This window comes from Bos indicus x Bos taurus, chromosome X, assembly GCF_003369695.1.
Source record: "Bos indicus x Bos taurus breed Angus x Brahman F1 hybrid chromosome X, Bos_hybrid_MaternalHap_v2.0, whole genome shotgun sequence".
NCBI classification, from domain to species: domain Eukaryota; kingdom Metazoa; phylum Chordata; class Mammalia; order Artiodactyla; family Bovidae; genus Bos; species Bos indicus x Bos taurus.
Window position 1 is genome coordinate 42,809,453 of NC_040105.1, and position 14,690 is coordinate 42,824,142.

General features: G+C 41.6%; 1 protein-coding gene across 1 annotated transcript in view; it reads left to right on the forward strand.

Moving 5' to 3' along the window:
* The window catches only part of MAOA (monoamine oxidase A), an 83,721-nt gene that overhangs the window by 52,424 nt on the left and 16,607 nt on the right, over positions 1 to 14,690 (forward strand). The window contains exons 5-9 of the mRNA XM_027533676.1: positions 1,044 to 1,135; positions 4,498 to 4,639; positions 10,736 to 10,885; positions 11,502 to 11,661; positions 12,539 to 12,635. Of these exons, the coding sequence (XP_027389477.1) occupies positions 1,044 to 1,135; positions 4,498 to 4,639; positions 10,736 to 10,885; positions 11,502 to 11,661; positions 12,539 to 12,635 (641 nt within the window). The remainder of the gene's footprint in view (positions 1 to 1,043; positions 1,136 to 4,497; positions 4,640 to 10,735; positions 10,886 to 11,501; positions 11,662 to 12,538; positions 12,636 to 14,690) is intronic.

A 14,690-nucleotide genomic window follows, 5' to 3' on the forward strand; every position in this document is an offset into this window, starting at 1 on the left:
TATTTCTGCTTTAGCGAGGAGAAATTCAGTGCCAAGGGGTTACATAATTTCCCCAAGATCATACAACAAGGGAACCAGGATTCAAACCCACATGTCTCTGATACTAATGTGTGTACCTGTGTGTTTTCAGCTCTATGCCACTGAGTTTTTATATGACATATTTTTATTGGGAATCCTATTCAGAGTGATCTTATCCATATATTATGCCACCTGAGATAATAAAGGGGGAGGAAGATTTGTTTCCTCAAAGTGTTTTTTCACTGAGTATCAGTAACTCAATAACTATAACATCCATCTCTCAAACTTAATTTGGAAATTTAAAATGGCTGTTGTGGGTGCATGTGTGCATGCTAAGTCTCTCCAGTCATGTCTGACTCTTTGTGACCCTATTGACGGTAGCCCACCAAGCTCCTCTGTCCATGGGATTCTCCAGGTAAGAATACTGGAGTGGGTTACCATACCCTCTTCCATTACCTTTCAATAATAATTATGATGATGACCATCATAATTACATATTAATTTATATTAGTGCATATGCTGCTAAGTCGCTTCAGTCATGTCCGACTCTGTGTGACCCCAGAGACGGCAGCCCACCAGGCCCTGCCATCCCTGGGATTCTCCAGGCAAGAACACTGGAGTGGGTTGCCATTTCCTCCTCCAATGCATGAAAGTGAAAAGTGAAAGTGAAGTCGTTCAGTCGTGTCCGACTCTTAGCGGCCATGGACTGCAGCCTACCAGGCTCCTCCGTCCATGGGATTTTCTAGGCAAGAGTACTGGAGTGGGGTGCCATATATTTAGGTATTATTTTGGCAACAGCATTAGGGCATAGAATCCAAAGAGCTATCCATCCCAAACCCACCACTGGGTACGTAGTGTACATATGTAGTGTATGTATACACCACTGTCTATATGCACATAGGATTCTATGCACATCACACATCCAACATAGAGAAACCAGTTTTCAGAGTTTCTCCTGAGGGCCTCTTGGCAGGCCAGTGGGCAGTAACCATCAGACCTAAATGTCGGCCTTCCTTTCTTTGCAGATTCCAGCTGATGCACCATGGGAGGCCCCACATGCAGTGGAATGGGATAAGATGACTATGAAAGATCTCATCGAAAAAATCTGCTGGACAAAGTAATCTTGACTATTTAAAATGTATTTTTTATCTTCCCTTCATATCATCCCTATCCTATCTTGAACTTCAGAGTTTTTTTTCATAAGTATAGGAAAAGTTAAGGGGAAACTTAATGACCTTTCCATTAATAGTGACTTTAAGGGCCCTTGAGACAATCAGAGCAGGATTCAACATAAAGTGAATCTAAAACATAAGAAGAAAAGTATGTGAAGGAAGTTGAACTTTTTTTTTTTTAATGAAAGAATTGTGCGCTTCACCATAAAAGAAGTAATTGTGTTTTCAGATAGTACAGAGGTCAGCTGCAAAAGCAATTTGGAAAGGTGTTAAAGTAATTTCATATAAATATAGAAGAACTAGAGGGAAGCTAGTCTATATTAATGAAAACTCTAAATTATGTTTTCAATGAGAATCTGTGTTACTAACTGAGTTACAGATCATTCTGTCAGCATTTTGGGGCTGCTGTGTGAAGGCACCATACGAAGAAGCACTGAGGAATGGTGGTGAACTTATGATGTGTGGCCCCTAACCTCATGGAGCTGATATATTTTTAGCAGGAGAGACTGTAATTATACACATGTTACATAATTCTAAGAGAGATTGAAATGGAGGAACCTGACCTCTCTTGAGGGTGAAGGAGAGATTCCTTGTTGAAATAAAGGAGTTGTAACTACATCAACTAAGAATGAGCCACAGAGGGTGGTAAGGGACAGGGAAGGATGGATGGTGTGAGGGCAAGCTATCTTCCAGGAATGTGCCTAATGGATGAGGGAAAGAGGAAAGATAGATGATATGAGAGAATGGCATCTTCCATGAATGAGCCATAATAGATGGGGGAGACAGGAAGGGTGGATGCTGTGGGAATTAAGAATCTTCATTGAAGGCGCCATAGTGGGTGGGGGAAGACAGGAAGGGTGTTTAGTGTGAGTAAATGGTATCTTGCAGGATGAGTAACGGGATGGGGAAGTTAGGAAGAGGGGATGGTGTGAGGAGATGGTATATTCCAGGAATGAGCCAGTAGATGAGGGAGACAAGAAAATGGATGCTGTGAGGGGATGGTATCTTTTAGGAATTAACCACAGGGGATGGAAGGAGACATGAAAAATGGTGCGTGAACATGGTGTCTTTTAAGAATGACCCAGTTGATGAGAGAGAAAGGAAGAGTGGATGGTATGTGGGGTTACTATGTTCAGGAATAAACCATATTGTGTGCACGGGACAGGAAATAATGGATGGTGTAAGAATGGTATCTTCTGGGTATGAGCCTCTGTTGACAGGGGAAACAGGAAAGATGGATGGTGTGGGAGGCAGGTATGTGCCAAGAATGAGCCATAGTGCATGGGTAGAGACAGGAAGGATGGATGATATGGTGGGATGGTGTCTTCCAGGATAAGCCACAGTGGATGGAGGAAAGTGGGGAGGTTGTGTGGTTGTGGAGATAGTATCTTGAGAAATGCACCAATTGGTGGAGGATATAAAAGATATATTATGTGAGATGTTGGTATTTTTCAGGAATGAATTACAGTGGATGGGGGAGAGACGAAAGAGGGATAGTATGTGTAGATGGTATCTTCCAAGGACAAGTCAGTTGATGGAGGAGACAGGAAGAGTGGATGACGTGGGGAGATGGTATATTCCAAGAATAAGTCAGTTTATGGATGACAGGAAGAGTATGGTATGAGGGGATGGTATCTTCCAGAAATGAGCTACAGTGGATGGGGGGAGATAGTATGGATGGATGGATGGGTGGGATGTATCTTCTAGGAGTGACCATAGTGATGGGAGGAAAAGAGGATGGTATGAGGGGATGGTATCAACAAGGAATGAGCAGCAGTGGATGGTGGAGAAAGGAAGGATGGATGGTATGAATGGTGACATCTTTCTGAAATGAGACACCGTGGATAGGGGTAGATGGAGAAAGGTGGATGATGTGGCAGGATGGAATCTTCCAATAATGACCTGCAATTAATGGTGGAAAGCTGTCAGGAAGGATGGATGGTGAGGAGGATGTTTTTGTCCAAGTATCTTAAAGGAATGAGTCAGTTGATGGGGGATATAGGACTGATGGATGGTGTTGGGGAATGATGTGTCTTCCACGAATGAGCCCAGTGGATGAGTGGAGATCAGGGTATGGGGAGGATATATATTCCAGGAATAAATCACAATGAATTGGAAATAGGAACAGTGGATGGTGTGGGGTGTTGGTATCTCACAGGTGAACCACAGTGATGGAATGAGATGGAAAAGTGGGTGATGCAATGGATGGTATCTTTCAGGAATGATCCATAGTGGATGGAGGAGACAGGAGATATGGTTGGTGAGGAGGGGTGATGTTGCAGTAGCGAGCCATAGTAATTGAGAAAAATAGTAAAGGGGGAGGGATGGTTTCTTTCAGGAATAAGTCATAGTGGATGGGATGGATGGAAGGATGAATGGTTGAGGCATGGTATTTTCCAGTAATCGACCACAAATAATGGTGGAAGATGTGAAGGTTGTATAGTGTGGGAAATGCCCACCCCCATGCCCAGTATAGAGAACAGGGAGCAGCTTATGAAGGCCCCCAAGATGGGGAGATTGACATCTTTTAACAATGAGTGAACAGTATGTATGCCTAGACCATAAAGATGCCATGAGGAAATGATGTAATGGGAGTTTACAGAACTTGAGAGGCTGATGGTGCAAGACACATTATTGACCATATACAAGACTTTTTGCCTTTTGCCATTAACATCATTGAAGGGTTGGAGAAGGAAATGGCAGCCCACTCCAGTATTCTTGCCTGGAGAATCCCATGAACAGAGGAGCCTGGCAGGCTACCGTCCATGGTGTCGCAAGAGTTGGGCACGACTTAGTGACTAAACCACCACCACCAAGCAGAGTGTTTATTTTTTGTTTGTTTGTTTTAGTTTTGGACTGTGGAAAGACTTAATTGGCTGTAATGTAGAGAAGGAACATGAGGGGATGTAGTCATATGACTAGGTAGGGATACCCAGGAGCAGCCATCACTGTTTTAACCCAGGTGAGGGTCAGTGGTTGCCTGGACCAGGGTGGGGGCAGTGGAGGTGTTGAGGAGAGGAGGTTTGTTCAAATAAGTGAAAACAGTATCGTCAATGAACCTGACAAGCATATTAACCTTTTAGACTGCACTGGGATTAGCATGTTTGGAGCTAACCCATAATTTCCAACAAGTCAGGAAAAAATTATTTTCCCCGAGAGTTAAAAATCTGCATTCTGTCAGAGATTGAGTCCATGAGTATTTTTTAAAGGCATAGAAATGGTTTCTAACTATACTAAATTATGTTTCTAAAGATAATGTCATGTGAAGCATGTATGTGTTTACTCCTGACTCTTGTTCTATGACCAGGACTGCTCGGCAGTTTGCATCTCTCTTTGTGAATATCAATGTGACCTCTGAACCCCATGAGGTGTCTGCCCTGTGGTTCTTGTGGTACGTGAAACAATGTGGGGGCACAACTCGGATATTCTCCATTACCAACGGTGGCCAGGTATGAAGTGTCCATTCTTACACTAAACTTCATGTCTGATTTTGTCCTCAGCCAGTGCAGTATCTTAATAATTGCTTCTATATTTTGAAACATGAAACATATTTCTAAATTTGAAACAATTTCAAAAAAAAGTTTCCTGAAAACAAAATTTTCTCATTTCCAAAAGTAAGTTCACAACTAAAGAATGTTTCATTTTGAATTTGGTTTGAGGAATTCAGTTCCTTCCTTTGGAAGTAGGTGAAATTAGAATATGTAGGAGGAGCTCACTTATTAAAATCAACTAATTTGCAAAAAAATCTAGTTCTTGTAAAATTGTCATTAAAGTCATCTCTGTTCCAGGCATGAGACTTTTGGTCCCATTCTGTGTCTGAGTTATTATTTTATGTTACCTGTTATAGAATGGAACTGACTATTCTTCTAATACAAGTGATTTCTGGTTACTCTTTCAATAGTAAATTCGACATTTGGGGGATAAATTTTGCTGCCTACTAGCATTTGCCCTCGGAGAAGGCAATGGCAAGCCACTCCAGTGCTCTTGCCTAGAAAATCCCATGGATGGAGGAGCCTGGTAGGCTGCAGTCCATGGGGTCGCTATAAGTCGGACGCGACTGAGCAACTTCACTTTCACATATTGGAGAAGTAAATGGCAACCCACTCCAGTGTTCTTGCCTGGGGAATCCCAGGGACGGAGGAGCCTGGTGGGCTGCGGTCTATGGGGTCACACAGAGTCAGACACGACTGAAGCGACTTAGCAGCAGCACCATTTGCCCTGCTTCCATAACACATCCTAAATCAAATCCCTTATGATTTTACAGTGGAAGTAACAAGTAGATTCAAGGGATTAGATCTGATAGACAGAGTGCCTGAAGAACTACAGACGGAGGTTTGTGACATTATACAGGAGGCAGGGATCAAGCCCATCCCCAAGAGAAAGAAATGCAAAAAGGCAAAATGGTTGTCTGAGGAGGCCTTACAAATAGCTGTGTAAAGAAGAGAAGCAAAAGGCAAAGGAGAAAAGAAAAGATATACCCATTTGAATGCAGAGTTCCAAAGAACAGCAAGGAGAGATAAGAAAGCCGACCTCGGAGATCAATGCAAAGAAATAGAGGAAAACAATAGAATGGGAAAGACTAGAAATCTCTTCAAGAAAATTAGAGTTACCAAGGGAACATCTCATGAAAAGATGGGTACAGTAAAGGACAGAAATGGTATGGACCTAACAGAAGTAGAAGATATTAAGAAGAGGTGGCAAGAATACATAGAAGAACTATACAAAAAAAAGATCTTAATGACCCAGATAATCACGATGGTGTGATCACTGACCTAGAGCCAGACACCCTGGAGTGTGAAGTCGAGTGGGCCTTAGGAAGCATCACTACAAACAAAGCTAGTGGAGGTGATGGAATTCCAGTTGAGCTATTTCAAATCCTAAAATATGATGCTGTGAAAGTGTTGCACTTAATATGCCAGCAAATTTGGAAAATTCAGTAGTGGCCACAGGACTGGAAAAGGTCTGTTTTCATTACAATCCCAAAGAAAGGCAATGCCAAAGAATGCTCAAACTACCACACAATTGCACTCATCTCACACGCTAGTAAAGTAATGCTCAAATTTCTCCAAGCCAGGCTTCAACAGTACATGAACAGTGAACTTTCAGATGGTCAATATGGATTTAGAAAAGTCAGAGGAGCCAGAAATCAAACTGCCAGTATCTGTTGGATCACCGAAAAAGCAAGAGAGTTGCGGAAAAACATCTACTTCTGCTTTATTAACTATGCCAAAGCCTTTGACTGTGTAGATCACAACAAACTATGGAAAATTCTGAAAGAGATGGGAATACCAGACCACCTGACCTGCCTCTTGAGAAATCTGTATGCAGGTCAGGAAGCAACAGTTAGAACTGGACATGGAACAACAGACTGGTTACAAATCAGGAAAGGAGTATGTCAAGGTTGTATATTGTTACCTTGCTTATTGAACTTATATGCAGAGTACATCATGAGAAATGCTGGTCTGGCTGAAGCACAAGCTGGAGTCAAGATTGCCAGGAGAAATATCAATAACCTCAGATATGCAGATGACACCACCCTTATGGCAGAAAGTGAAGTTATAAGTAAAGAGCTCTTAATGAAAGTGAAAGAGGAGAGTGAAAAAATTGGCTTAAAGCTCAACATTCAGAAAAGTAAGATCATGGCATCCAGTCCCATCACTTCATGGCAAATAGATGGGGAAACAGTGGAAACAGTGGCACGCTTTATCTTTTGGGGCTCTAAAATCACTGCGGATGGTGACTGCAGTCATGAAATTGAAAGACGCTTGCTCCTTGGAAGAAAAGTTATGACCAACTTGGACAGCATATTAAAAAGCAGAGACATTACTTTCCAACAAAGGTCCATCTGGTTAAGGCTATGGTTTTTCCAGTAGTCATGTATGGATGTGAGAGTTGGACTATAAAGAAAGCTGAGCACCAATGAATCGATGCTTTTTTTAAAAAAGTGGTTCTTTATTCATAAACTTGAAGCAAGTTTACAAATTTTACTGTACATTGCCAAATAAATCTGCAATGAAAAATAAAGTCCCAAAATACCCCCAGAACCAAAAATCAAAGCATGCCAAATGTGCAGCTGTCAATCTGCCAGCTATCAGCATAGTAAAGAATTCAACAATATATTCAAGATTTAGCCTTAGGTTTAAGGAACTTTAATGCTTTCAAGAATTCTGCTTTGTCACTTGTTATCTGAGCAACTGGCAATCAGAAGCTTATACAAATTAACCAAGTGAATAAAAATGCCAGAAAATCTTTTTCTACTATCCTCTTAATCAAAATAGAAAAAAAAAGAGAAAGAAATGAAACACAATAATGCAGAAGTGCCAAGTCTTTCAGATGTGGTTTACAAAGTTAAAAACTGAGTCTTAAAGCATAAGAAACACTTTTGAACTTTGTAACTGATTTGTGCAGATAAAATGCGCTTCTGGATTTCTTTTTAATAGAGCTTAATAACTAGCGTTTACTTTTAAATCAAATTTGGGTATATAAAAAAAAATCTATTACCAACCTAATAGGACTGATTCAAGTAAGTGTATAATGGAGAGTACACTGATTTGAGTCTAGATTTTATCAAATAATTAATATATGTAGAATTCCTATTAGTCTTTATGTAAAGGCCATTACTATGACTATGGAAAACATTTAAGTCTCCAAATTAGATACTTTTTGTACTTAACTGTGCAGTTTTTGTTCATGGAGTCTTTGTGCAAATCACTATATAAGTTTATTAGTTTACAACTGATTGCAACATCCCATTAATAAAATGGAAACGTAGAATGACTTAGTATTTTAAATAATTCAAGCTCTATACTTCAAGCTCTTCTTCATAAGAAATATTGAACCAACAAGAAGCAGATTAAGATCAGCAAGACTCTGATGCCCCAGTGAATTGATGCTTTTGAACTGTGGTGCTGGATAAGACTTTTGAGAGTCCCAGGGAGTGCAACGAGATCAAACCAGTCAATCCTAAAGGATATCAGTCCTGAATATTCATTAGAAGGACTGATGCTGAAGCTGAAACTCTAATACTTTGGCCACCTGATGCGAAGAACTGATTCATTTGAAAAGACCCTTGTGCTGGGAAAGATTGAAGGCAGGAGGAGAAGGGAACGATAGAGGATGAGATGGTTGAATGGCATCACTGACTTGATGGACATGAATTTGAGTAAACTCCGGGAGTTGGTGATGGACAGGGAGGCCTGATGTGCTGCAGTCCATGGAGTTGCAAAGAGTCGGACACAACTGAGCGACTGAACTGAACTGATACCACAGCCATTACTAATGAATGTAACTCATCTGGCTCCCTGGTTGGATACACAACAAGCCAGTAGTAAAGCCAGAATTTTAATTCCCGGGTTTTCCAAACTCTGTGAGTCTTTATTTCAAGACTCTCCCTTAGTGAAAGAAAATGGGTATCTCTTTTCTAAGAATGTTATGCCTCAATGGAATAAGGTTTAATTGAGAGCAATTTAGTTCTAACTTATGCTCTGTTTCATAGTATGAGGTGTAGAGTCATTGTCTACTTAGTGAATTATTCCTCTCCTTGGGAGACCATCAGAAGTCCCTAAGTTGTTCTTATGGTTGCCAGTTTGACCTTCAGCTTTAGCAAACATAAGGCAGTCGCATTTTTTAAGTGCCTTTACATCTAGAAATCCCATATTACTCCTTTTAATCTATATTTGTCTTTGGAAATATCTTGACTCAATTTATATATATATATATATATATATATATATATATATATATATATATATATAAAAGAAGGAAATGGCAACCCACTCCAGTACTCTTGCCTGGAAAATTCCATGGACAGAGGAGCCTTGTAGGCTACAATCCATGGGGTCACAAAGAGTTGGCACAACTGAGCGGCTTCACTTCTTTTTCATATATATATATATATATATATATATATATATATATATATATGTATTTAGTTAATTTATTTTTTAATTGAAAGATAATTTCTTTACAGTACTGTGTTATATCCCTCATTCAGAGGAGCCAAGATACTTCTGGGCAGACTCCACATGACCTTTTGGAGGGCATAGTTCAGATTATGAATGTAAAACCATTATCACAATACCTTTACAAAGAACTTAGATTTATCCTTTAATAGTTTAATGGTTATTTATCCTTTAATAGTTTAGTTCAACAAATACTAGACATGAAGATGGAAAAGAGTTCCTGGTCTTTCCACTATACTAACATTTAGAGTAACTCTTGGAAAACAGAGGTCAAATTATAAATGAAATGGTTCTGGTTTTGTGAGGATGTACGGATCATGAAACTAAACTACTTTGGGAATGTTTTTATAAGGAGCTATAGTGGTGTCATTAAGACAATAGCCAGTTATCCAAGTGTAAAAATTATTGTGAGGTTGCTGGCATAGGCTTTCTGGAGGAACGTGATTAAGGTACCTAATTGTACAATGGTGGGCTGTGCTTCAGTCTGCCTACTTGTATTTCTAATCATTCAAAGAATCATCAATCTCTAGCAGGCTAAAAATATTCCCCTGGTTCTTACAAAATGCACTGTATTAAGGACCGACCTTAGATTAAGCCGGAAGCATCTCCATGGTGAGCGTAGCAGATGGCACTAGGATGCAGCACTCACGGTCTTATAGAGTTGCTCAAGGAAGCTAGTCCACAGTGTCTGGAGGAATAGGCAGATGCTGAGCCTTCATTCTTCTGTCCTCCCAGGGAAACTTCCAGGCCTTTTGGCAAAAAGTTCTCAACAGCTGAGATTTAGATTCTTAGAACATCTTTTGGTGATGACCAGGTGATCCTTGAGAGCACCATGAGCCTGTTGCGCCTAGACAGTCCTGGCCTGGGACTTTAAAAAACTGAGGGGAGTTAAGAAACTGCATCCGCATCTCAGTGAAACTAGAAAAAAATAATCAACTTTTTTTAAAAAAAAAGGAAACTGCCTCCCCCTGGGAGAAGCGCAGCATCCTCCCTGTCGCCAGACACCCTCCATGCACTGCACTCTTGAGCATTTGAAGCTTGCTGATATTTGCATTTGGTCAAGGTGCCAGTGGTCTAGGGAAACCTTCCTTCTGATTCTGTGATTTGATTTTAAATTTTTATTGGGATATAGTTGATTTCCAATGTCATGTTAGTTTCAGGTATACAGCAAAGTGAATCAGTTATACATGCACATGTATCCACTCTTTTTTTAATAGATTGTTTCCCCATATAGACCTTTAACAGAGTATTGAGTAGAGTTCCCTGTGCTACACAGTAGGTTCTTATTAGTTATCTATTTTATATATATAATGTCAATCCCAATCTCCCAATTCATCCCTTCCCACTGATTCTGTGATTCCATAAACTGGTAACAGCTTTTTGTCACATGAAGCTGCATAGAGCATGGTGACTGAGGTGTCTTGGTAGACTGCCCCTGTCCTAATGAGTTCTTCTAACAGTTAACAGTGTAGAGAGTGGAGGTATGGCCTGTGATTTTTCCACAGGTTTCTAATCAGTGGTAAATATGGCTTTCCTTCCTGGGGCATTTGTCACATTTCCATCCCTGCCTGCCTTTTCCTGTAGGAACGGAAGTTTGTAGGTGGATCTGGTCAAGTAAGCGAACGGATAATGCAACTCCTAGGGGACAGGGTGAAACTGAGGAGCCCTGTCACCTATGTTGACCAGTCAAGTGAAAACATCACCGTAGAGACCCTGAATCGTGAACTTTATGAGGTAATTCAGTTTTGTCAAAAGAAATGTGTATTATGGGAATTCCCTGACAGTCCCGTGGTTAGGACCTGGGGACACAAGTTCCATCCCCTGGTTAGAGAACTAAGATCCTGCCTGCCTCACGGTGTGGCCCATAAATAAATAAAATTTAAAGAGCTTATATTAAGTAGGTCTCTAATAGCCTGGTGGCTCAGATGGTGAAGAATCTGCCTGCAATGCAAGAGACCTGGGTTCGATCCCTGGGTGGGGAGGATCCCCTGGAGAAGGGAATGGCCACCCACTCCAGTATTCTTACCTGGAGAATTCCATGGACAGAGAAGCCTGGCAGGCTCACAAAGAGTCAGTCACGACTGAGCGACTAACATGTTTCTGTCTTCTGCAGCTTCTAACCAAATATAATCCAAGCGGTGGCATGATTGATGCTGGCATATTTCTGACTCAGTCTTCCAATTATTAGCCTTAGTTGATGTGCCTTGTTCTGTGTTGTTGCCTCACAGTGGTCTCATACTGTACATTGTGACTGCTTAGTGTCCCTCAAAATGATAAATGTGATGTTTCATGTCCCCTGCAAAGACTGTGACTCACGTTTGAGATGGTATTTTGTGTCTGTTTGTTTCAGTGCCGGTATGTCATTAGTGCCATCCCACCAACTTTGACTGCCAAGATACACTTTAGACCAGAGCTTCCATCAGAGCGAAACCAGCTGATACAGCGTCTTCCAATGGGGGCTGTCATTAAGTGCATGATGTATTACAAGGAGGCCTTTTGGAAGAAAAAGGGTAGGTTGTGTTTATTCATGTTTAAATTGTATTAAGAGAAGACTGCACTCTTTTTTAGGAACATACAGTTCAGTTCAGTAGGAACATATTGAACAGAAAAAGATGTGTTTCCAGTTGGTAGAGAAAGGATCAGAGATCTTAGTCTGTCCATCTCTTCATAGTCCCCAGCAACACAAAATGGCCCCAAGAGTGCTTGCTGGCAGTGAGAGGCAAGGCAGCAGGCCCTCCAGTTGCAGGGCCACACTGTCCAGGCCCCTGGCATATGTCTCACCACTTCCTCTTCATGAGCGGAGTAAGACAAAGGACCACTGTGAAAGAGCGCTGCTTTGAAGTCACACATTCCTGGGCCCCACTTGCTTACTAGCTGTGTTGCCTCAGGTGGCACTTCACCTCTCAGCCTCAGCCTCTGTATAAAATGGTAACAATGAGACTTCCTGTTCGGGTGTTGGCATGAGGCAAGGTCTGGGCGGATGTGGTGTTGGTTGTTGCTAAGCCTTCATCTCATCCTAAAAGGATTCCTTCTTGACACTTCTTCCCTGGTTTCCCAGAGGCGATTCCTTCTAACACACCCTACTGTTTCTTGTGTATTCCACAACTCCAAGGCCATCTTACAATTTTACTCATGCATTGATCATACCTGACCTTTATGTAAAGGTCATCGAGATGGGTCATTTTCTAATACGTCTGGGTCACCAAACATCCTTGTTTAATCAGTGAGTGTATTTAATGGAAAAGAACTTCTGGGATCAGGGCAAAGACCAATAGTTTAAGTTTTGCCTTCCTTTTAGCGAAATAGTTATATATATATACTTTAAAATGTCCTTCCTAAATCCCTGACGAAGTTTCTCAATCTCCTATTATTTTTCTTCTGGTTAAGATTACTGTGGCTGTATGATCATCGAAGATGAGGAAGCTCCAATTTCAATAACACTGGATGATACCAAGCCAGATGGATCACTGCCTGCTATCATGGGGTAAGTGAGACCTGGATGTTCTGCATTTTGCAAACTATGTTGGTGTCTTGGTGTGGGAACTAGCAGAGCGTGTTGTTTTGCACTCAAGCTCAAGCAACACTAAGTAACCCTATAGACAATATATCATGTTTTCATGTTTGGTAATATTAGAGTCATAGAGTAAGTGGCACGAGAACACTGGGAAACTTTACTAAAGTGAACACCACTTTGAACCTGTGTCCATTGATTACTTTCCCCCATGAAACTTACATGTGGAGGACAAGAGTGAAAAATACAGCTAGACAGATGGCATGGCAGACCACTTTGCCTACAGAATGTTTATAGCCATTCTGGAACGAGAACTATTTTGTCCTGTACAACCTTCCAAAGTTATGTTTTCTGGGCTCTAGTCCTCTCTCCATTCTAGACAGCACTACATAGCAAATGTTAATATTTTAATTGTTGGAATTCCCTGCTGGTCCAGCGGTTAGGACTCCAATAGCTCAATGCCAAGGGCCCAGGTCCAATCTCTGGTCGGGAAACTAAGATCCCACAAGCCATGTGGCATGGCCAAAAGAAAAGAAAATTTTGTTCACAGTTACCCTGGGAGATAAGATGAATGACCAATGAAGTGCAGTTTGAAGGAGAGCCAGCCAGGCCTTGAATGTAGGGCACTTTTTCCAGTAAGTCACTCCATGGCTGTCTTCCATGAAGAATGGTGCCAGGGCGAGGTTCTGTGTCTGGAAGAGGAACTCTTTTCCTCTCCTGCCTCACACAGCTACTCTTCCCTCTGGAGACTAGGGGTCCAGAGAGGGAATCGGAGCTCCCACAAAGAAATTTCCAAGGAGTGCTGTAGCCTCCCAGTTGTCATACCTTTTAGTCCTCCTCAAAGCAATACCAACAAAAGGGTTATTTATTCTAGCACATTGCAATAAAAGAGCACAGCTTCTCTAGCAGTCAAGTGACTTTTGGAGACCATTGGTTTCCCCCTGTGCCCCAGGAGAGTTAAGCTCATGTGCATTGTGTCATTGAAGGGAAATTACAAAATCCAAAGGAGCACACCCAGGACCCTAGGGACTTAGAAAGCAGACTCTGCTACTGGACTGCCAGCAAAACTTTTTTTTTTTTTTTCAGCAAAACATTTTGTAACTGCTTCTCTCACTGTCAGATGTAAGAAAGAGCACCAGCTTCCCTGGCAAGGGCAGGTGCTCACAATGTAAAGATTATAGGAACATTGTACCCTATTCATCTCCGACCCCACTGGGCAAGAAAATACATAGATTGGGGAGTTTGCTGTCCCTTTTTATGTGCCAAAGAAAAGCAAGAAGTTGAGACAGAGGTTTCTAGAGACTACTGGTCAAGACCTATCTGACTGAAGATGAAAGAATATTGATGTTTTTCTTGCCCTGGGAATGAAATACTGTGGCATCCGCTGTTCTGGGCTTTCTTTAGCTTTATTCACAAGGATATGGGCTTCCCTGGTGGCTCAGACGGTAAAAAGTCTCCACTTGCAGTGCGGGAGACCTGGGTTCGATCCCTGGGTAGGGAAGATCCCCTGGAAGAGGGCATGGCAACCCACTCCAGTATTCTTGCCTGGAGAATCCCCAAAGACAGCGAAGCCTGGCAGGCTACAGTCCACGGGTTGCAAGGAGTTGGACACGACTGAGTGACTAAGCACAGCACAGCAACAAGGACATGGATTGCAGAAGCCTTCTAGATGGTAATGGGTTTATTTATGCAGCTCCTACAGTCCATGGGGTCCCAAAGAGTTGGGCACAACTGAGCGACTAACACACTGAGAAAGTGATATTCTAATCTGTTTTATCTGGAAAATTGCTTCCACCCTGTTCTTGCATTGAAGCTATATTGCCTCTGCCCTGCTCTTTGCTCTAGGCAATGAAAGCCTTGAAGATAGGGATGCTGTAATTGCCCAGCACTGTGTGTGATAACTACTTGCCTTTGGAAACTAGAAAGGACCTTGTACTTTAGAGCTGTGAAATGTTCCCACCCCAAAGCCAGGGTGTGTAATTTCCCCAATAAAACACCAAAGAAAGTTGGATGATAATTGTCCATTCT